Here is a 24076-nt window from a genome sequence, read left to right on the forward strand (position 1 = left end):
TGTGGTCCTAAGGTGGCAGAGCAGATGGACCAATGGGGCCTGGACACCTGGAAACAGGATGAAGCCACTACACCTGCTCAAACATTATTGAGAGACAGAAATAAATTCTCCCTCATTTATGCCACTATTATTTGGAGCCTGTATTGTATGCAGCCAAGCCTATCTAAACTGTACATACAATAACTTCCAGCAATCACATTTATTGAGCCCCTGTGATGTTCCACGTATCACGTCTAAGAGCCTCACAGTTGTCTTACTTGATCCTCGTAAATAGGCCCTATAGTTATCCCCATTTCAAAGATATGGACACTGAGGCTCAGAGTGGCCAAATACCTTGCCAAGGTCATCTCCAGGGCTTGTAGTCAAGCTGGGATTTGAGCACAGGCAGGTGGCTCCTTATCATTACCCAAAACACCATTCCACCCTTGGGTCATCCAGATGGTGGCCTGCCTCCTCTGGCCTTACCTTTGGGCCAGGAGAGCCGATGGCTACCAAGGGTTCCTGGCACTGTAACCCTTACACAAGAACCTAGGAGAAGAGACTGACTGTAGACACAGGGCATTGGGCTCAACCCTCACTCAGCCTACAAATTCCAAGACCAGAGCTGGGAGGCTTCCAAGGTTCCAGACAAGAATTCGAATCTCAGCTCTGTGCTGACACTGTTATTCTGACAAGCAGGTCACTTCTTCTGAGCCTCAGTGTCCTCATCTTCCAAAGGGGGAGAACGCCACGGTCATGGACTAAACTGTGTCCCTCCAAAATTCATGTGTTGAAGCCTTGGCCCTCAACGTAATGGTATTTACAGATTTACGGATGGGACTTTTGGTGAGTGGGTGTGGGTGTGTGTGGGTATGTGTGGTGTTTGGGTTTTGATGAGATCAGGAGGGTGGGGTCCTGATGATGACAAAGTGCCCTTATAAAATCTTTTTTTTTTTTAAGATTTTATTTATTCATTTGACAGAAAGAGATCACAAGTAGGCAGAGAGGCAGGCAGAGAAGGCGGGGGGAAGCAGGCTTCCTGCTGAGCAGAGAGCCCAATGTGGGGCTGGATCCCAGGACCCTGGGACCACGACCTGAGCCGAAGGCAGAGGCTTTAACCCACTGAGCCAACAGAAGCCCCACAAAGTGCCCTTATAAAAATAGATCCTGTGTCTGTGGCATTTTGTTGTAGCTGGAGCTGACTAATACCACTGCCTCCCTCCCAGGATTGCAGGGATCAACGTCCCCAAGTCAGAGCTTGACACATAGTAGGTGGTCCCTTCTTTTTACTTGCCATCTCACTCCAGAAAGCCACACGCTCACAGGAACTCGCAGATAATCCACAAATCAATCAGGCAAAAGAAAATGTGCCCTGAGTTCAAGTGGGAATTATCCATCACTAATCGGAAATCTCTGTCCCTTGACTGGCCAAAGCTATGCCTGGGTTTCCTGCCTCTCTGGCCCCACTTCCCAGTCTCCTCCAGGGCAAGCTGCCCTACACCCATTTAAGTCCCAGGCCCCTGTCAATTTCTCAAAGCTTTTGTGATTTCTACAGGCCCTTCTTACCCTCACCCTGGCCCTACCTTCCCCTTTAGGCCACATCTAAACATGCTCTCCGGAGCACCTGGGTGGCTCAGTGGGTTAAGCTTCTGCCTTCCGCTCAGGTCATGATCCCAGCATCCTGGCATCGAGCCCCATATTGCTCCCTGCTAGGCGGGAAGCCTGCTTCTCCCTCTCCCACTCCCCTGCTTGTATTCCCTCTTTCGCTGTGTTCTCTGTCTGTCAAATAAATAAATAATTTTAAAAATCTTTAAAAAAAAATAAACATGCTCTCCCACTTCCGTTATACACAATGATCATTCTAAACCACTTGCTATTTCATTTCATATCTCTACACTTGCTGTTCCTTCTGCTAGGAATACATTCTACCCTACCTACTTGGCCAACTCTTACTCATCCCTCAAAACCCAGTTCAGACAGCACTGCTTCAGGGACACCTTCCCGGCCCTAGGTCCCACTGTGCTTCTTGTATACCTTATATCTATGTATATATTAGCATTTTATCACAATATTTGTAGGTGTTCTCTCCCAAAGGAGCCCATGCGTTCTAAGCTCAGGATCTGTTGTTACTTATCTCTGAAGGCCAGAGTGACACCCAGGAGTTACGCCTCATTAACAGAGGTTACTGGATAAATCCCTACCCGCACAAGTTTGTACAGAAAATCAAAACCATTCCAACACGAAAATATTCACTAAGAACTGGGAGAAGGCCCCTGACAAATACCGCTCCTTGTTTATCACTAATACCAATTCCCATGCATTATGAGCTAGGCTTTGTGGCATTGGTTGAACACACGGCAAAATGGCTGCAGGGCAAAAATGTGGGTGTGATCTCACAGTTATGAAAGTGATATTGGGGGGCGCCTGGGTGGCTCAGTGGGTTAAAGCCTCTGCCTTCAGCCTAGGTCATGATCCCAGGGTCCTGGGATCGAGCCCCGCATCGGGCTCTCTGCCCGGTGGGGAGCCTGCTTCCTCCTCTGCCTACTTGTGATCTCTCTGCCTACTTGTGATCTCTGTCTGTCTCTCTGCCTACTTGTGATCTCTCTGCCTACTTGTGATCTCTGTCTCTCTGCCTACTTGTGATCTCTGTCTGTCAAGTAAATAAATAAAATCTTTTAAAAAAAGAAAGAAAGAAAGAAAGTGATATTGGGCACCTGCAGATAACCCATAAGGAGGATCTGGAAGAGGGACCAGAAAACCACCAAATAAGAGAAACTCAAGAGGACGGTCACGGGACTAAAAGCTCAATGAGAATGCTTTGAAGACTCAAGCATTAAAAGCTTGTGACAAAACTGAGGGAGCCTTTCTTCATTTGCCAGAGGGATGCTCTCTATGACTACCATGGAAGACTAAAGTGATATAAAGGATTCTCAGAAAAAATTACCCCCAATAAAATCTACACCTGGTTCATTCCTTGCTCATTCTAAGAATCAGCCTCTGGCTTCAACTTTAAACTGAATTTTATAGATTATAAAACAAGTGAATCTTATTTTTATCATTTTTGCTCTCCAGTATGTGCTTGTTCATTCTGTTTCCGTTCTAAGAATCTGTGTACCATTTTGACTGTAACCTAAATTTTGAAGATCAGACAAAATCATATTTTCATACTAGTTCCGGTTTGGGAAAAAATACCTGCTTTCCACTATGAATGAAAAAATATTGCTTTCCCCTTTCTTCACATTATTTTTTTACAATAAATGTCTACCAAACTGAAGAATGATATAAGGAGGGCCAGCATCTTCTCCCCAGGTCCTCAGCAGTCAGAAGGAGCTAGGCGGCCAAGCCCTGGGGTCCCTGTGGGGAGAGGCGGTGTGGGCGGGGGAAGGTCACATACTTGTAGACTGCGCTGTCCTTCTTAGGGCTATGCTGCGGCAAGAGGCTGTGGGAGTACTGGTGCACGCCCAGATCATAGAGCGAGGGGAAGTCCTTGCCACAGAGGTGGCAGCGATAGCTCAGCTCCTCCTGGTGGCTCTTGATATGCTCCAGAAAGGTGTCGAGCTTTGGGAACGTCTGTGCACAGCTTTTGACCACACACTTGTACACCTTGAGGGAAGACACAGACCAGGTGACAGGAGGCAGACGGTTCCCCTGCGCCCCTACTCCTGGAGCTCTGTTTAATCTTGATGAGAGAGTCCTCTCTTCTCAGCCAGTCACAAGGCCCCAGGACCTTTCCCTCAGGTGCTGTGTGTGACCTGGTATCTTCAGGAAAATTACCCCAAGCCGGGAAATGCAGTGAAAAGATGACATCGTGTCCTTCCAGTGCTGTACTAGAGTAGTGGCTCTCTGACTTGAGCGACCACTGCAGTGACAGGTTGCCGGGCACCGCTCCCGGACCATCTGAGTCAGCAGGTATGGAGGGCCTGAAGACAGGCCTTCCTAACGAGTGCCCAGGTGACGGGTGCCAAAGCCACAGCTCTGGGGATCTTGCCCTGAGAAGCACTATCTACCAAGCCTGCCCGGGGTCATCCCACTCTCTGGGGGCTGTGCCTTGTTTTGACTATTTACTATGGATTAGGAGCCTGACTCTAGAGTTAAATATTAACTTGCAGAAAACAGCGCCAATATAAATGATTTTTGTCAGGTAGCAGAGATATCCCCAAAGGTCATGGGTTTTATTGCCCTGTAGGACATTAACCAGATTTGGATCTACCTTAACCATCTTATTTGAATGTTCCTTTCTTTCACTGACCTAACTATACGTATGTATGAATACCAGTATTCTAGATCCTCTTTTGAACTGGCTTTGTCATCCTTCTAGTTTCCTTATTAATGAGTTATGTAAAATTCTGGCTCATGGTCACTATGTTATTTTTATGAGAATTAGGTTTTTAAATTTTGAAAATTATACTTTGACAAGCATACTCCTGATTACCTATACAATTCCACTTGCTGCTTCTTCCTAACAAAGTGAACCCTGGTTTGTTCAGGGTGCCAACAAGCCCCATTAAAACACTTGGTCTCCCTGGATCCCTTGTATCTACTGTCAGCCATCGGGCTCCTTTCTTGCCAGTGATAAATAGGCAGCAGTCTTTAGGGCAGGCATTACTTCCAGAACACAAAAAGCAAAAGCTTCCTAGGAGAAATCCCTCTGCTTTTCTCATTTGTCCTGACTGGAATACAGATGTGACACCTGGAGATACAGCAACCATTATGCAACCTTGAGGATGGAAGTCACATGCTAAGGAGGCAGGGCCACAAACCAGAAGTAGCCTGAGTCTACAATGACATAACTGATCTGCTATTCAAGCCCAACGCTGCTTACTTAGGGACTTCTTGTGACATAAGGGAAATAAAACCTAACTAGTAAGCTAGTTGTCTATTATTTGCAGAGTAATAATGAATTCCTAAGTGATAGAGCACACCCACTGGCTCTGATTAATGAGAAATCTACAGAGGGCTTCTAGGAAAGAAGAGACACAGAGAAGACAGCCCATTTTTGCTATGTCTAGACCACTGCCTAGAGTGACTACCATCCCAGGACCACAGGTAAGCCATCAGTACAGAACCAGGTCATATCCTCAGGTGGCAGAGGTAAGAGGAGGAAGAACACTGGGTCCTTGATGTTGGGTTGAGTCAAATGACTGTCTCAGGCCTGGAGCTGTGCAATCTTGGGTTTTCAATACCCTTGGGTTGCAATGACAAGCCTCTTAATTGTTTAAGCAATCTGAGTCAAAGTTTTCTTTGTTTTCAAAGTTTTCCCCAAGGGTATCCCAATTTAACACCATTAATCCCCTGCTGGGAATCTAGGATAAGGGGCAAGTTGGGAGATTTGGATGAAGATTTGATTATAGTGATGCTCACCATGATTTTGCTTAAATAGCAAAACATAGTTCATATCCTACATGTTAAAACAGGATTTCTTAAAATGTAGTTGTTAAAAATGATGTTTTTTTAAAAACAGTGACATGAGAAAATTCTCAGAATAAAAAATTAGGTTAAAAAATAGAAAGCACAGGGGCGCCTGGATGGTTCCATGGGTTGAGCCTCTGCCTTCGGCTCAGGTCGTGATGTCAGGATCCTGGGATCGAGCCCCACATCTGGCTCTCTGCTGAGCGGGCAGCCTGCTTCCCCACCTCTCTCTGCCTGCCTCTCTGCCTACTTGTGATCTCTCTCTCTCTGTCAAATAAATAAATAAAATCTCTAAAAAAAAATAAAAATAAATAGAAAGCACAAATCCCAAGAGAATTTATGCTTATTAAAAAAACCCAATCTCAAGAGGTCCCATGTGGATGATTACACTTATACAACATTCTCAAAATGACAAACTTATAAAAACAGAGACCTGATTAGTAGTTTCCAGAGGCTGAGAATGTTGGAAAAGAGGAGAGCAGGTATAATAACGACAGGTAGAATGAGGAAGATCTTTGTGGTGATGGAATAGTTCTGTACTGTGACTGCAGATTTTACCTGTAACAGGTAAAATGGCAAAGAACTACACATAGCTTTATACCCATGTCAGTTTCCTGGTGTAGCTCTCAAGCTGTAGTTACACACGCTGTAACCATAGAGGGAAACTGACTGAAGCGTATAAGGGACCGCTCCCTACTATCTTTGTAACTTCCTGCGAACCTACAGTTCTTCCAAAAGAGAAAGTTGTTTTTTTTTTTTAAAAGCTATCAGAAAAAAAAAAAACAATTCAAAATTATATGTATATACAGATCCCAATTATAAGGCAAAAAAAACCTAGAAACTACAAAATATGCTGGACTTTGTGCTGCATTCTGGGGAGCATATATTGCAAGGTGGTTAATGACATGGGGTTTGGCTCTGAGCCCCGACCCAGTCAGTTACTGGTGGTCACTCTGGATAGGTCACTTCGCCCCTCGGGGCCTCAGTTTCTGCATTGGGATGAACTGAAAATGCCTATCGCTAAGGTTGTTATGAAGATTAAATACAATTTTGAATGTAAGGATTCAGCAGGGTGTCCAGCATCCAACAAATGCATTCTTCAACCTATACATTCTTTAGATTTTTCTGAAATTTTTAAAAAATATTCTCTTTATTTATTTACTTATTACTTTAGAGAGAGGGAGAGAAAGAAACCTAAGCAGGCTCCAAGCCCAACGTGGAGCCAGACATAGGACTCTATCTTACTACCCGGAGACCATGACCTGAAAGCCAAAATGAGCCAAATCAAGAGTCCGATGCTTAACTGACTGAGCCACTGAGGCGCTCCTGAAGTGTACGCTTTAAAAAGGGTGAATTTTGTGAGATGCAAATTGTATCTCGATTAAAAAAATAAAAAAACAAAAAGACTGTGGTCCTAAATCCCCATAGTAGGTGTTTAGACATTAGATTTCCTTGGAGTATTGAGAATTTTCCACATGTCTGGATTCTATTTTGTATGACGTATAAGAGCTGGGTTTCCTCCCTTGGCCTAGCACCATAGTGGCCCCACCCAGAGAGGGGAAGCCTGGCCTATCACGGGTGGTTAGATGGTAGCTCACTGCAATGGGGGCCCAGTCCTGTCCCTTTCTAGGCACTGTTCAAGACCCTGGCACAGGCTGAGTCTCGAGTCTCCGGTGGTTGTGGCCTCCCGCTGCCCACCACCTGCTTACCTGCTCATTCTTATGCTGGGTCATGTGGGACTTGAGCTGGAAGTAGGTGCTGAACTTGCTGGGGCAGAACTGGCACAGGTAGGAGCTGTCAATGAGGACAACCTGCTTGGCCTCCAGTTTGTCCCCTTCGTCCTCACCTGCAGCAGGCAAGGCCTGGGGCTGTGGGGCACCCGACAGGGACTGGCCCAACCCTGTTGAGAAAACAAGGGAAGAAGTCATTGAGACTGGCAGAGGAAGGGTCAGGACAGAAGGCCATGACGTTCAGGAAGGGTTCACAGAGCACCCGCCGTGTGCTGCTGGGTCGACCCTGCCATCTACCATGTTCCTGGTGTCGGACACTGTACTCAAGGCCCTACACTCACATTCAGCTTTGTGCACAGATGCCACCATTCCAGGTGTCCACCTCCTGAATGCTTACATCCTGACTGGTAAACAGCTACTGCCTCAAATCTCCGCTCACTGGCCTTTCTCTAGCACTCTCCAGGTTTGTTAAAAATCTGGAACACTACTCCCGGCTGCATTCATCATACCTCCCCAGCCCTCCGTTCCAATTACAATCATTTATTTAGCTGCCCTTCCCTCACTTTTTGTTTTGTTTTGTTTTGTTTTTAAGATTTTATTTATTTGACAGACATAGATCACAAGTAGGCAGAGAAGCAGGCAGAGAGAGAGAGGAGGAAGCAGGCTCCCCGCTGAGCAGAGAACCCGATTCGGGGCTCGATCCCAGGACCCTGGGATCATGACCTGAGCTGAAGGCAGAGGCTTTAACCCATGGAGCCATCCAGGCGCCCTGCCCTTCCCTCACTTTTTGAAGACAGGGGCCTCTGATTCATTTCTACAGAGGCCTCCATAAATGTTTGCTATATGGTTGAAATGCTGATGCCAGGCACTGTAAGAATTTTGAAAAAAAAAAAAAAAAGGAAGAAGAAGATGAAGAAGAAAAGAAACAGATGGGAGCCTGGGTGGCTCAGTCAGTTGGGTGGGTGCCTTCGGTTCAGGTCATGATCCCAGGGTTCTGGGATCAAGTCCTGCAGGAGCTCCTTGCTCGGAGGGGAGCCTGCTCCTCCCTCTGCCTGCCACTCCCCCTGCTTATATGTGCTCGCTTGCTCTCTCTCTCTCTTGTTCTCTCTCTGACAAATAAATGGACAAAGTCTTTAAAAAAAAAAAAAAGAAAAGAAAAAAAAGAAACAGATTGTTCCTCAAGGAGCTCCAAAAAAAAAAAAAAAAAAATGCACAGGGCACACAGAGACTGGCTAAACACACTGTAGGGCTAGTTCCAATAGGAAACTCAAATAAAAGTGGCCACATGCCACTCGTGCTGCAAAACACCCCTGTTGTTTGCTGGTATGTGGTGGGCTATGCCCACCCAGGGGGACTCTACAGGAAGGGCTTAGGCCCTGGCCCTACACTGTCCAATACAGAGGCCACGAGCCACATGTGGTGACTGAGAACTCAAAATCTGTGGCCAGTCCATATCTAGATAAGCTATACACAGAAATAAACCCTGGATTTTGAAAACTTAGTATTAAAAAAGAATATAAAATGTTTCATTGATAATTTCTTATATGCTAAGATGATATCAGGTTAGATAAAACATGATTAAAATTAATTTTACTTTTTTAAAGTATTGTTTTTATGTAGCTACTAGAAGGTTTTAAATTACATATGTTGCTCATATTATATTTTTGTTAATAGCACTGCTCAGGGCCTAGTAAGTCCTCAAGCCCCATACAGAATAGGAATTAAACCGGTATCAGATCAGGGACATGATCATTAGCTCAGGGACAAGTGATGGCTTGGAAGGGAATCCTACAAAGTGTAAGGGGTCTTGGAGACCATCTGCCCAAGGAAGTCAAATAGGTTTCAATTTCAAGTCAACCGATAGTGACTACCTGCAGCAATATACTGAGAGTGATTCTGAGGCAGGATCCAGGCACAGCAAAAAGGCCAGGTGACAGATTAGTGCTGTCTTCTAGCGGTACAGTATTAGAGTAAGGCCAGTCTTACTGTACATTTGTCATCCCTCCTTTCATGCTATGCCCCATTTTATAAATAAAGTAGACTGAAGCCCACAGAAGTCGAGGAGGTTGCCCAAGGTCACACAGCTGGAAATAGAACCCATGAAGCTTCAGAGGACAGGTATGGGCATGATGGCATTCCCCTCTTTGACCTACCTGTGTTTTCCTCATCCTCCTGCCTGCTGGGGTTGAGGGCCATGACCTGTACAGTCACAGAGTTGCGAGAGACAGTGCCACCGCTCCGCCCTGGAGGCCACACCTTATGAGTCTGCATGTGTTTCTTGACATTAGATTTCTGGGCAAAGGCACGGCCACATGCAATGCACTGAAAGGGCTTCTCACCGGTGTGGCTGTGGGAAACAAAGCTCGTCAGCACCCTCGGGTAGGAACTGGGATGTGACCGCAGCAAAGGAGCTCACAGCTGCCAAGAAGGCCCAGACAGAGCCTGCAGATGCCATCGGCCATCATTCTGACACCATGAGGGCAAGCCCGCCAGACCAGAGGCAGAAAGACCCCGGGCCCTCGGTAACATTACGGAGTTGCTGAATCAACCAGCCCCGGAGCTGACCTTCTCTGTGGGCCCTCCCCATTCGATGAGATAAAATATTTCATAAATGTTTAAGCGCTCTCAGAGAGGATACAGCATAGCACTTGTACCATTATTTAATATTTTCCTTCAAATAAATCCACTTTTTTAAAACTTCAAATAATTTAAAAATTAAGCATCCTATTGTCATATGGAAAACCCCTGATCATAAAAACAAAGTAACCAAAAATGTAAGAATTTATAAAACAGTATTATTACGATCTATACAGCTGCATTGTCCAATAAGGTGGACCCAAGCCACATGGGACTATTTAAATTTAAATTCATTAAAATTAAATTAAATTAAAAATTCAGTTTCTTAGTCATACTGGCCTCATTTCAATGCTCAGCATCCGCATATGGTCAGCGGCTACCCTACTAGACAGTGCCAATTTGGGCATTGCCATCACTGCAGAAAGTTCTATTGAGCAATGGTAGTGTAGTCCAGTGAGGTCTTTTTTTTAAAATTTAACTTAATTTTTAAAAATTTTTTTAATTTAAACTCAATTAATTAATATATAATGTATTAATGGTTTCAGAGGTACAGGCCTGTTCAGGTCTTGATCTCAGGGTCGTGAGTTCAAGCCCCACACCGGGCTCTACTCACAGTCATCTTTGCAGAGTGCGGCACCCCCCAGGTCAGCCCTTTCTGCAGAAGTCACGATTGAGGCACCCCTCGCCCCAGCAAAGACCCCACAGTTCAAGTACATTTTTCTCCCCCCACCCCACCTGGCTCAGACCTTCTTCACCGTAATGAGCAGGCCCCACAACTTTCACAGATCCCTCCTACTGCTCCTGAGACAGAAGAGGGAAAACCGACCTGACTTGGACGGAAGGTCTGAGAACCGTGACAGGATGGGTGGGGCCTTGGCCATCACCCTGGCAAGGGGACTGAGCAGGGAGCCTTGCTTCTACTGTGGATGGTCCTCCAGCCAGGGCTGCCGAGGAGCCACCTGCCCCACCATGCTTGGGTACCTTCGGATGTGCTGTTGCAGGTCGAAGTTTTTGGTGAATGACTTATCACAGTACGAGCACTTGAGTTTTTGAGGCTTGGGCTTCCCTGCAGCTGAAAAACAAGGTGGAGGATGGGTGGGGAACAGTGAGGCTGGGGGTATAAGTGAGGGCAAAAAGAGCAGCCTCCTATCTCTCTACCTCTTGGACGTGGGGCCAGAAAGCTCAGGGAGGTCTACATGCACAGACAGGCAGAGAAAGCAGCACAGAGCCTCTCACAATGCCTGGAGGAGGAACGCCCAGGAGATGCTCTGCCTGGAAGAGCAGAATCACCTCTGAAAGGCTCCCCTTGGCCTGTGGATAAAAATCCAAACTTGGTACTGTGCCTACAGGGCTATGCAACCTCTGCTTCCTGCCAACCTCATCATTCTCTCCATCCAGCTGCAGTGGACTACTTGCTAACCTTGCAAGACCTCAAGTGATTGATATCTGTGCCCTCCCCCTCCACCACCACTTTCTAACCCTGCCCCTGTCCCATCGCTAGAATCTCTGAAGGGGTCACAGACACCACTGCTTGCCTGATATCCACTGCCCCCCTTCTTCCCTTAAAACCCCCAAATAATGGAAACATCAATACTCCCAGCTAAAAGAGACATTTCCCAGCTTCCTTTGCAGCTAGATAGGGTCATATGACTAAGTTGTGATCAATGAGGTGGAAGCAAAAGCATCATGCAGAACTTCCGGAAGCTGGGAGATGCCCCTTTTATCCTTTTTACTGCCTGGAATATGAAACTGATGACCGGAGCTCCAGCAGCCATCTTAGATGGTGAGGCACCCTGATAATAGAAGCTATGCCCTGGGGGAAGCAGAGCAGAAAAACAGAAGAAATGTAGGGACCCCATGACCACAGAAGCACATGATTTCCAAACTGCCTGCCACTGGCCTTGTTTTACACAGGAGAAAAATAAAATTCAATCATTTTAAAGTCACTCTTACTTTGGACTTTCCACTACACACAACCATACTTCATCCTAACCATCATAAGAGGGAAGATCAGAACTAAGCAGCCTTATGGACAGGAAAAGGCTGAAGAAAGAGAGGAAAGATGCCCCGTGGCAGGTGGCAGGCCCACCTTCTGGGAGTCCACTGGCACCTTTGGCCCGGCGGGTCTTCAGTGTTGGTGGGGAGTCAAAGGTGGACACCGTGCCCCCTGTGGTGCTGGTCATGGGGGCAGCCGGGTTTGGTCCTTTCGGTTTGAATCCCTGTTTGCCAGGGCTGTACACTGGAGGGGTGGGGTATACTGGAGCCTCCACACACTGGTTTGGCACCTAGAAGGACAGCACAGTGAGGGAGAGAGGCCTGGGAAGGATAGAAAAGAACTAGACTAGCCAGGGGGACCCTCACTGTGGTCTTGGCTAATCTCAGCCACGATCGCAATCCTAACCCCTCCATCTGGCTCAGTCAGCCCAGTCACTCCCAAGACCCTGTAGAACCAGGAGCCAGCAGGCTAGAAGCAGCTTTGGAGACAGGCAGTCTGGGTTCAAATCCTGACTCTGTCACTTATCTAAGTGATCTCAGACAAGTCTTCCAATATCTCTCAATTCCCCAGCTGTAAAATGGGGCTAATCAGAGTACTCCTCTCCTTGGGTTGTAGTGAGGATTAAATGAGTTAACATGTGAAGAGCTTAGAAGGGTGCCTAGCATACAGTAAATGCTCAATAAACATTAGCTGCTGTTACGGCATTATTGGTAGTAGTAGTTTGTTAGCAAAGGAGAACCAGGAAGTCAGAAGGGTCTGTGTCCTCACCAGTAACCCTGCTTCCTAACTGACCCTGCCTGATGCCACACCAGCATCTCTCAACTGAGAACAGACCCTGAAGCCACAAAAAATTCATTCACACCAAACGAATTCTGAGCCACTCAAACCTCATCAACACTAAGCTTCCGCCATGACACCGGGGCATTGTGAAAACTTCATTAATTCAATGATTTACTCATCATTCATTGGTTTTTCCAGGCTGGCTTATCTAAAACTTCACTTCCTATCCTCCTCTGCTTTTTTCTTTTTCTTTATAGACTTATCGTTATCTAATAAATTATGTATTTTACTTACTTATCTATTATCTGCCTAGTTCTAGGAAGGCAGGGACTTTGGTCCGCTTTTGTTTACTGTTCCACCCCAAGCCTTGGGTCATCCTTGCCACAGAGTGGACATTCAATAAATATTTGCTGAACCAGTAAATTCATTTTTATATTATAATATAATGAATATAAAAAAGGTATACGTGTTCATTCAGGTGATCGAAATATATTTGTCAGATATATTTGGTCTTCATCCACAGTTCCTGGAAATGCTTCAGAGCCATCAAAGTGAAATGGGTGTCTTATTATTTTTGTTTGTTTTATTATTGATGAAAGTGACTTTTGGCCCTGATCCAAGGCCAGGCTGGTTGCCTAGAGGACCAACCATGTGCCTGATGGTTTGGAACGTTCAGTCCCATCCCCCAACCTCTGGGGAATGCAGGTTCAACCAGCCACAGCCTATGACTTAATCATGATTATGTACTGAAACCTCCATAAGAAATCCAGAGGACTGGGTTTGGACAGATTCCACATTGACGAACACATGGATGTGGGGTGAGTGGGACACAGAGGCTCCATGCCCCTTTCCCACACCTCACTCTATGTACCTCTGCATTGGGTTGTTGATCCCATATCCTTTATTATATCCTTTAATAAACTGGTAAACGTCAATGTTCCCGAATTCTATGAGCTGCTCTAGCAAATTAACAGAACCTAAGGAGGAGGTTGCTGGAACCTCCGACCTGTGGCCTGTCCATCAAAAGCACAGGTTGCTTGTAACTGGCTAAAGTGGGGGTGAGGGCAATCTTGCAGGACTGAACCCTTAACCTGTGGGATCTGCTGTTATCTCTGGGTAGATAGCACTAGAAATGAGTTGGATTTCTTGGACACTGTGCTGGTGTCTGAGAATTGCCTGGCATCATGAGGGGGTGGTGGGAGCGGGACCTCACCCAATAATAGAATTGGGTCCAGGAACGAAAAGAGTTGCTATCGGTGGATGCATGTGTTGGGCATCTAATATGGCACCATCTGGTATGGTAGGTGCTTCTGCTAGATCTCGTCTGTTGGCCTTTGACACCATTCCTACACGTCCATGCTCTCCCCTGATGTGCACATTCTCAGACTCCCTTACCAGCAAGGTTCTGAGCACAAATTAGGCTCTGCCCATGAGAAGCACCTGCAAGAGATCTGAAAGGCAGAGAAAGGTAGAAACTGCTTTCCTCTGGCAGCGGAGGCGGGAGACAGGAAGGTGTGTGGTCCTAAATTTTGGATGGCTGGCTGAACCCTCCATCCCCCTCCTGACCACCAGCCTTGAGGACGGCAGCACAGCGACAGAATCCTACAGCTTCCCCAGCTCTGGGCACAGCCGGAGCGTCCTGGCCCTCTGGGCCAAGCAACAACAGTGAATCTAAAAACCAGTGGCCTCTGTCAACTCTGCCCTTTGCTCCATCTAGCACTCCTGAAGCCACCTTTGTAAGCACCTGGCCTCCTGCATTAAATCCCTTTGCCAGAAATGCCTAGAGTGGTCCCTATTTTCCTGACCTATACAGACCTCAATAAATGTCACATCATGCGGTTGGTGGTGAGATCTCCCCACTGGTCTGGTTCTCCTTAGAGAGAACCATGCTCTCTAAACATGGAATGTCTGTATGGCCAGATTGTAAGGTGAGTGGGGGTTAATGTGACCTCAAGTGCAGGCTCTTGGTGTCAGCACCGTGCCCCCTAGCACTGGGGTCGGGACAGGTTCTGAACTCTGAGCACCTTGAGCTTGTAGCAGGGAATGAGTATAACACACAGGGTACACACATTGGTTTTATGGCTTCAATTCTCTACGCTTCCCAGTACCCGTGCCCTTTGCAGGGTGATTTTGCAGCCTCCCCCATCAAACGTGGCATCGGTTTCCCTACTTCCTAAATCAGCTGGCCTACACTGACCAACAGAAGAGACCTGGTCACAAGCCTAAGCTCCAAGAGGCCATAGGCATTTCTGCTTGCATAACCATGCCTCTCCCGCTGCTGTGAGCACATGCCTGGCAAGCCTGCTAGGGCATGAGGGGTGCCCTGGAGCAGGGCTGGGTTACCCAACTTGTCCCACCTACACGCCGTCCTATAGCAACTGACAGCTGCCATCTCTGCACACCTGAGAGAGCCCGGCCAAGGTCAGCAGAGTTGCCAAGCAAACCATGTAGGCTCAAGAACAATGAACACATTCTGCCGTATACCACTGAGGTTCTGTGGAACTTCCTTCCACAGCCCTAGCTAATCCATACATCTAGCTTGTTAAAAAAATGTTAAGAGCCTGGGGCACCTGGGTGGCTCATCGGTTGGGCGTCCAACTCTTGATTTTGGCTTGGGTCATGATCTCAGGGGTCATGAGATCAAGCCTTATGTTGGCTTCTGTGCTCAGCGTGGAGTCTGCTTAAGAGCCTCTCCCTCTGCCCCTCCCCCTGCTCTGCCTCTCTCTCTCTCTCAAAAAATAAATAAAATATTTAAAAATGTAAGAAATATTTACATAGATAATTTTTTGGAATCTTCTCCCTAAAACATTGGTGTTCTCGGAATGTTCTGAGCCCTCCCTGAGGGCAGCTTCTATTTCTGCTACAACCTCTACTTCATGCCCCCTTCTCAAGGCTTGCATTCTACCGTTACAGATATGATGGCTGGATTAAAGTCCTTCTCTCCCATGATGCGGATACCCCCCTGATCTGGTTCTGTCTCCCACAGTACCTCTGGCACTGTCTGGCACACAGCTGGTGCTCAGGAAAGGGTCAGGTTACCCATGATAACCAGAACCAGTTTCTCTCCCTCCACCCCAAACCCCGAGCTCCGCTCACCTCCAGGGGCTGGTAAGGCTGCATTCCCAATGCCTGGATCTCCACCGTGCCACTCCCAGCCAGGGGCGCCGTGGCACTGTACACCTCCACCACGCCATTGCCGCCAGGGTTGGGACGCCCAGGGGGCCCCAGGCTCTGGGGTGGGGGCGGTGGGGGCTGGGGCGGTGGGGGTGGGGGTAGTGGGGGAGGGGGTGGAGGAGGTGGTGGAGGCTGGGTAAGGTAGCTTGGTGCAGAATGCATGTTCAGGCTGCTCTGAAATCAGAAAAGAGAATTAAAGTGTCACACCCTCTTGATACCAGCTGTCTTGTTATCAGCCAGGAAGGACATTGGTCTTAGCCAATGACGTGGAAAGAAGAGCCCCTCACAAGGCAGCTCAGAGGACAGGGCTGATGGGAGGCATGGCAACAGAGTCATGAAGAATACCGAGGAAGCATCAGCCAGGTGCCATTACCCCTTTTCTCTAGGGAAGTCGACAAAAATGGCCCAGCTTGGACACCTGAGTTGATCTAATAGCCCCAGTGTTGCTGTCCTAGGAAGGCTTGCTTGTGGGACCTGCTCTTGAGAGGCCTCTGAGATCCTACCTTGTGGAAGGTTGCCTAGGACCACTAAAGCTATTTTGCTCCCCTGGGGCACTGACTATTCTGTACCAGGTCACCTAGATCATTTGTACAGACAGTGTGATCTGGGGTGAACGCCTCCTTTCCTTCTAAGAGTAAGGAATTTTGGTCACTTTGGCACCTACATGACCAATCCCCAAGAAAAGCCCTGAGCCTTGAATCTTAGGTATGCTTTCTGGGCAGAAACATGCACACACATTGCTGCTCTCCTCTGCTGGAGGAAAAAAGTATTTTGGGCAATCTCTCCCCACTGCCCCAAGAAGAGGAGCTTTAGAAACCTATGCCTCGATTCCTCCAGACTCCAGCCCATGTCTTTTTCCCTTGCTGATCCTGCTGTGTATCCTTTGTCAGGAATAAACCACAGCCACCAGTACAACTATCTCGAGTCCTCAGAGTCTTTCTGGAGAGTGTGTGGGTGGCTGTGGACCCCTGAAATGCAGCTACTGACTTCTAGAAATTTATTCCACAAAAATAAAATCAAACAGGTGGGCAAAGATATGCGTACATGGATGGTTCTCTAGTAGTTTTTATGATGGCAAAAAATGGCAGTGACCTACATGTCTGTTAACAGAAGCCTGGCTATGTAGGCGAGGGTCCATCCACACAATGGAGTATTTTACAGCTATTAAAATGATCATGATCATGGGTGCCTGGCTGGCTCAGCTGGTAGAGCATGCAACTCTCGATCTCTGGGTCATGAGTTCAAGGCCCACGTTGGGCAAAAAGCTGGTGATCAGTATTTCATAATTTCATAAAGGATGCTCCCCTCAATTACTATTCCTTGGGTTCCACAGTCAAACATGTTTGGGGAAAAAATCTGGGGTGACAATAATCAAAAGTGTTTTACCGCAGGAAAAAAAAAGCGAGGGACAAGGCAAGGAAAGAAATAGAATGGGGGCGCCTGGGTGGCTCAGTGGGTTAAAGCCTCTGCCTTCAGCTCAGGTCATGATCTCAGGGTCCTGGGATCAAGCCCCGCATCAGGCTCTCTGCTCAGCAGGGAGCCTGCTTCCTCCTCTCTCTCTCTGCCTGCCTCTCTGCCTACTTGCGATCTGTGTCTGTCAAATAAATAAATAAAATCTTTAAAAAAAAAAAAAAAAAAGAAAGAAATAGAATGTCTCCACCCTGGGCTGGTTTGACCAAAGATTCTTTGTGTACTGGAACATCCCAAGGAGCCACTCTTCTGAGGAACGTTTTGGAAAATACTCATATAGAATTGTAGGCTCAGATAATGATTTTAAGCAAAAGGCAAAATAAAAAAAAGCAAATTTCAAAACAGTGCGTATTAACATGGTTCACTGATATAGCTATGTGTATTATAAATGTATTTATATATAAAGCTGTTCCTCAGGTCATCTGGGTGGCTCAGTTGGCTAAGCATCTGCCTTCTGCTCAGGTCATGATCCCATGGTACTGGGATCGAGTCCCATATCAGGCCCCTTGCTCAGCAGGGCACCTGCTTCTCCCTCTGCCTCTGCTGCTCCCCCTGCTTGTGCTCTCTATCCCTCTCTCTCTCTCTCTGACAAAAGAAATAAATAAAATCTTAAAAAAAAACCCAAAAAGCTATTTCTCTATTTGCATTTAAAGATCGGGGAAGCCAGACACCAAAATTCTAGCAGAGTTTTCTTTGGGGAGAGAGAGTATGGGTGGTTGATGAATTGATTGACTTCCCAACTTTTATTCTTTCTTTTTTAATTGTTTTTAAAGATTTAATTTTTAAGTAATCTCTACACCCAATGTGGGGCTCAAACTCACAACCCTGTGATCAAGAGTCACGTGCTCTACCAACTGAGTCAGCGAGGTGCTCCCCCAACTTTTATTCTGAAAAATCTCAAATCTACAGAAAGGCTGCAAAAAGTACAGGCTGGCTCAGTGAGTACAGCATGTGGCCCTTGATCCCAGAGTCATGAATTCCAGCCCCACATGGGCATAGAGATCAAATAAAACAAACAAAACAAAGAATACATTGATCAGTCCTACATTCCATCTAATTTACCAGTTGTTACCATTTGGCCTCATCTGCAAGGTACACATATGGGTGTGTGCATGCAGATAAATGGACATACACACAGGGTTATATTTGTGTTTTAGCAAGCCATGTGACAGCTGCAGACATTGAAAACACTCTGTTCTTCAATACTGTATTCCACGCATCTCCTAAGAACAGGATATTCTCCCATATAACCACAATTTGACAATCACACTCAGGAAATTGCATGTTGATATAATACTACTATCTAAAATATTCAAATTCGGGGCGCCTGGGTGGCTCAGTGGGTTAAGGCCTCTGCCTTCAGCTCAGGTCATGATCCCGGGGTCCTGGGATCAAGCCCCACATCAGGCTCTCTGCTCAGCGGGGAGCCTGCTTCCTCCTCTCTCTCTCTGCCTGCTTCTTCCTACTTGTGATCTCTGTCTGTCAAATAAATAAATAAAATCTTAAAAAAAAAAATTCAAATTCCTCCTATTCTCATTTCCCCAAAGTGTCCCAATAATGCCTTTGGATTCTTTCCCCTCAATCCAGGATCCAACCAAGAACTGCATATTGCCAAGGGAAGGGCAGGCAAAATGGGTGAAGGGAAGCAGGAAATACAGGTGGAAAAGAAAAACAAAAAAAAAAACTCACACATTATAGTTGGTTGCCATGTCTCTCTAGTTTCTAGAGTAATTAAACTTTGTTCTTACTTTTCTGTTGTGTATATTCTAACATTTTCCAATGGATATGGAACACTTTTGTTAAGAAGTTAGGAAGGGGCACCTGGGTGGCTCAGTTGGTAAGGCATCCGACTCCTGATTTCAGTTCATGTGATGATCTCAGGGTCATGGGATTGAGTCTCACATGGGGCTCTGTGCTCAGTGGGGAGTCTGCTTGAGATTCTCTCTCTTCCTCTCACTCTGCCCCTCCTCTCCTCACCCTCATTCCCTGTGCACACACCTGTGCTCACTCTCTCAAATAAATAATCTTTTTAAAAATTTTTTAGGGGTGCCTGGGTGGCTCAGTGGGTTAAGCCTCTACCTTCAGCTCAGGTCGTGATCTCAGGGTCCTGGGATCAAGTCCCACATCGGGCTCTCTGCTTGGCAGGGAGCCTGCTTCCTCCTCTCTCTCTCTGCCTGCCTCTCTGCATACTTGTGATCTCTGTCTGTCAAATAAATAAAATCTTTAAAAAAATTTTTTTTTAAATTGTCAGAGTAAAGGTCTTTTTTTTTTTAATTTTTTAAGGATTTTGTTTATTTATTTGACAGAGAGAGAGAGAGACCACAAGTGGGCAGACAGACAGGCTGGGGGGTGGGGATGGGGGAGAAAAAGGCTCCCCACTGAGCAGAGAGCCTGATGTGGGGCTCAATCCTAGAACCCTGAGATCATGACCTGAGCTGAAGGCAGAGGCTTAACCCACTGGGCCACCCAGGCGCCCTTACATCTTTTTATTTTTCAGATTTTATTTATTTGAGAGAGAGAGAGCACAAGAAGGGGTAGGGTCAGAAGAAGACGCCCCACTGAGCAGGGAACCCAATGCAGGACTTAATCCTGGGACTCCAGGATCATGACCTGAGCTGAAGGCAGTCTTTTAACCGACTGAGCCACCCAGGTGCCCAAATAAATAAATCCTAAAAAAAAAGAAAAGAATGAAAATAGGAAGGTCTGGCTGGCTCAGTCAGTATACATGTGCCTCTTGATCTTGAGGTTGTGGGGTCATGAGTTCAAGTCCCATGTTGGGCATGGAGACTACTTATTTAAAAAAAAAAAAAAGAAGAAGAAGAAGAAGAGTAAAAATAGGAGTCAAAATAGCCAGACTATGGCTATGAAAACCCAAAGTAATGTTCTAGGTCTCAACTAAAGTGACATCATCTCTACCCACAGCAGCGCAGGCAAGGGGAGACTGACAGTCCCTCTTCAGCATGAGAGAGCTGAGGCCATCCACTCTTCTTTCTACAAGGCTCCAAAACCATGGCGGTCAACATACAGGCCTGGAGTCAAGACCCTACGAGAAGCGGGCCCTCTCCTTACCTGCACAGGCGGGGGGCCCTGGGGCATGGGCTGGTCCAAGGATGTGAAGGCCGACATGGCAGACATGAGCACGTCATCACTCACCAAGATGTTCCCCTGCACCAGGGTCTGGATCAGCGGGGATGGGGGCACGGTAATGTATGTGGAGATCTGGGTAGTGTGAAAGAGAGAGAGAGAGAGAGAAGAGAAGAAAAGGGAAGAGAAGAGAAAAGATATGTCTGAGGCTCTGGAAGGAAACAGGGCATGATGAAAAGGCTTGGGCTCTGGATCCCACAGACCTGTGTTTCATATCCACCTCTGCTTCTCCCTGCTGGATGACCCTGGGCAAGTCACTCCACCTTTCAGAACTTCCATTTCCTTATCTTTGAAATGAGAATAAGTCACAACTCTCTGTAAGACAAATACCCCCTAATACTTTCTGGTAGAGTAACACTCATACATGTCTACAGGGAGTCCATGAACAACAGTATTCTATACAGTTTTATTTCTAATAGCAAATAACTAGAAAGAGCCTCAGTGTCCATCAAAGGGTAAACAGAGTAAAAAACACAATATAGTCATAGCATAGAATACTACACAGCAGACAAAAGGTATTACATGAGAAACCAAATTATATAATAACATGCAGATTATATTTTCTTACTTAAAAGATTCTAAAACAATAGCACTGTATAATTCCTACGGGAATCACCAGGCTCTGTGTTAAGAGAGGTCTGCGGCAGCCTGAGAAGTATCAGTGTACAGGTCCTATGGCTCTGGGGTGAATGCTTTTTTTTGGGGGGGGGTGAATGCTTTTATTCTGACAGCAGGAATTATGTCTATACAACAGAAGGAGATAATGTTTTAAAGGAATGAGCAGACAAGAGGCAGCCAGAAGGAAACCTGACACCTTGACCTAGCGTCCTGAGACGTGTCCAGCCTCCATTACGGGGATGCTTTAATCCCTCTAAGAGCCCTTGACCCAGGGTGTCTCTGCTTTCCCTGACCTCCAGACTTGTAGATCTGTCTGCGTCTTCACTCCCTCCACTTAAAGAACAACGGATATCTCAAATCCAGCATGACCAGTGGACTCCTGACATCCCCCCCAAATCTTCTCCTTGCTGTTTTCCCCACTTCAGGAAATGGCAACTTCACCTCTGCAGTGGATCCCCCTCGACTCCTTCTGATCTCACACCTCACATCCAACCCATCCACAAGCTCTACTGGCTCCACCTTCAAAACATTTCCAAAATCTCATCCCTTCTCTTCACCTCCACTGCCACCATCCCAGTCAAGCCACCACCACCAGATTGGTACAACAGGTCCCTAAATTTCCTGGGTTTCTCTCTTGACTCTCAACAAAATCCATTCACTGTACAGCAGCCAGAGTAATCTAGTTTAAGTGTAAATCAGACTGTGTCCATCTTCTGTTCAAAACCTTCCAAAGGCTCCCATCGCACTCAGAGTAAAAGCCCACGAAGCCCACATGCTTGCCAAGATTCCCCCTGTTGCCTGTCTGACCTTATCATCTCCCGCTCTCCTCCTCACTCACTCAGCCATGCTCACCTCCTTGCTGGTCCCGGAATAAACCCAGCACACTCCCACCCCAGGGCCTTTGCATTTGCAGATCCCTTCTCCTGAAATACTCTTCCCCAAACCAGCAGCATGACTCATTCCCTCATCACCTTAGGTCTCTCCTCATATGTCACCTCTTCACAGAGCTCTTCCCCAAGTACCATCTACAAAATGGCAAAACCTCCCATCCTTGTCTTGGCATCCCCATCTCTCTGCACTTAACATCATAAAAAAAGTCTATCTTTCCGTATGTGTTTGGTACTATCTCACCTACCTCCATAAGGGCAGTGATTTGGAACATTTGTCCATCACAGTGCCCAAACAGTGCCTGACTCAAAAAAGTGCAAGCTCAAAAAAGACTTGAATGAATGAATGAACGAACACACAAACGAATAAATACCTGGCGATTGGCAGGAGGCGGGGCCTGCTGGACAGCTGCAGGGGCTGCTGAAGGGGTGTAGATGCTGTTGGTGGCCAATGAGACGGTGGCCAGGGGCGGGGCATTCCCCTGGCACTGTTCCCTCTTGTGGGTCATAAATGCTGGCAGCGAGTTGAACTGCTTCTTACACTTTCCACAGAGAAAGACATCCTCATCATCTAGGGGTCACACCCATACGAACAGAGAGAAAGGAACAATGATGAAAAGCAAGATAAATGAGAGGGCACCACAGTGAGAGACAGGAGAAAACCTGTGGCAGGACCACAAGCATGCCAACTTAACAGAAACCTGCGACTCAGCGTGCATGTGTCTAGGGCCAACTTTGTGCTTCCAAAAGGAGATTTCAAAACCACGTAGGCTCTTACAGGAATATCCAGATATGTCTACCCAGGTATCGAAAAATTATGAATCAGGAAATAGTAGAGTGGGTGTGTTTCAAAGCTGAGAAATTTTGCAATCTTTATCCCACCTGAATTGTTCATCAGTCCCCAAATGGGCTACATGACCTTCTATGTTTTGGCATCCCCTGCTTCCCCTGCAAGCTTCTTCTCTCAGAACAACTCAGGCCGCAAGACTCTGCTCAGATGTCACCTCCTTCAGGAAGCCTTCCTAAAGCTAGTCGCCACAGTTCCTTCCGCTGGGCGCATCGCTTATATCACACTTCTTTCCAGTACCACCACACTGTGAGTCCCCCAAAAGGGAGGAAATAAGTCTTACTTATTACCATAACTGCAGTATCTCCTGGGTCCATAGGAGCCCCTGAACGGGCATTTGCTGAATGAGTGAAAAACTCAATGAATGATTAGCTATAGCTGATACCACCCACTGAGGGTGGCCATGGTAGACCATGACCATGTACTGTGCCAAGCACTCAACACATTGTGGCAGAAATGTCTACTTGTTGGGGCGCCTCAGTGGCTCAGTTGGTTAAGCATCTGTCTTTGGCTCGGGTCCTGATCCCAGGGTCCTTAGATCGAGCCCCACATCGGGCTCCCTGTTCAACAGGAAGCCTGCTTCTCCCTCTCCCACTCCCCCTGCTTGTGTTCCCTCTCTCACTGTATCTCTCTCGGTCAAATAAGTAAATAAAATCTTAAAAAAAAGAGAAACGTCTACTTGTTTTTCAACAGCAACTCTTCCTTCTTAGACAGTAATAGTGGGAAACATGACCATCTAACTAAAGACTCTATCTCCCAGCCTCCTTTGCAGCTAGACATCATGTGACTGAATTCTAACCAATAGGACAAGAGCAAAAGTATACTGTCTATGCAACTTTCTTTTAAAAGGAAGGCATATAGGGATGCCTGGGTGGCTCAGTCAGTTAAGCATCTGCCTTTGGCTGGGGTCATGATCCCAGCATTCTGGGATCAAGTCCCATATCAGGCTCCTTGCTTGGCGGGGAGTCTGCTTCTCCTCTGCCTCTTCCTGCCACTCCCCAGGCTCATACTCTCTCTCTCTCTCTGACAAATTAGTAAATAAAATATTAAAAAAAAAAAAAAAAAAAGGAAGGCATATAGGGGCACCTGGGTGGCTCAGCTGGTTAAGCTTTTGCCCTTGGCTTAGGTCATGATCCTGGGGTCCTGGGATGGAGCCCCACACTGGGCTCCCTGCTCAGCAGGGAGTCTGCTTCCCCCTCTGCCCCTCACCACACTTGTGCTTGCTCTCTCTCTCTCAAAAAAATAAATAAAATCTTTTAAAATAACAAAATAAAAAACAAAAGGAAGGAGTATGACTTCTACTTTGTTCTTTCTTCCCTTCGTGTTGGCTAGAATGTGGAAATGAAAGAGGAAAGCTGGAGCAGCCAACCTGGACTGCAGGTAGAGGGCAACAGAACCTTAAGAAAGAAAGGGTCTGAGTCTCACCACACCCACCCCAAATGCACATCAGGACTTCGTGTAAGAG

The 24076-nt window shown here is 46.7% G+C and overlaps 1 protein-coding gene across 1 annotated transcript in view; it reads right to left on the bottom strand.

The window, feature by feature from the left end:
* ZNF341 (zinc finger protein 341) overlaps positions 1–24076 on the bottom strand; it is a gene marked incomplete at its 5' end in the record, with an annotated part of 47909 nt that overhangs the window by 14293 nt on the left and 9540 nt on the right. Inside the window, 8 exon segments of the mRNA XM_080831535.1 lie at positions 3374–3582; positions 7098–7288; positions 9272–9465; positions 10677–10767; positions 11785–11980; positions 15568–15819; positions 20185–20334; positions 22139–22335. Coding sequence (XP_080687661.1) covers positions 3374–3582; positions 7098–7288; positions 9272–9465; positions 10677–10767; positions 11785–11980; positions 15568–15819; positions 20185–20334; positions 22139–22335 — 1480 coding nt within the window.

Source organism: Martes martes (genome assembly GCF_963455335.1).
Source record: "Martes martes genome assembly, contig: scaffold_134, whole genome shotgun sequence".
NCBI lineage: Eukaryota > Metazoa > Chordata > Mammalia > Carnivora > Mustelidae > Martes > Martes martes.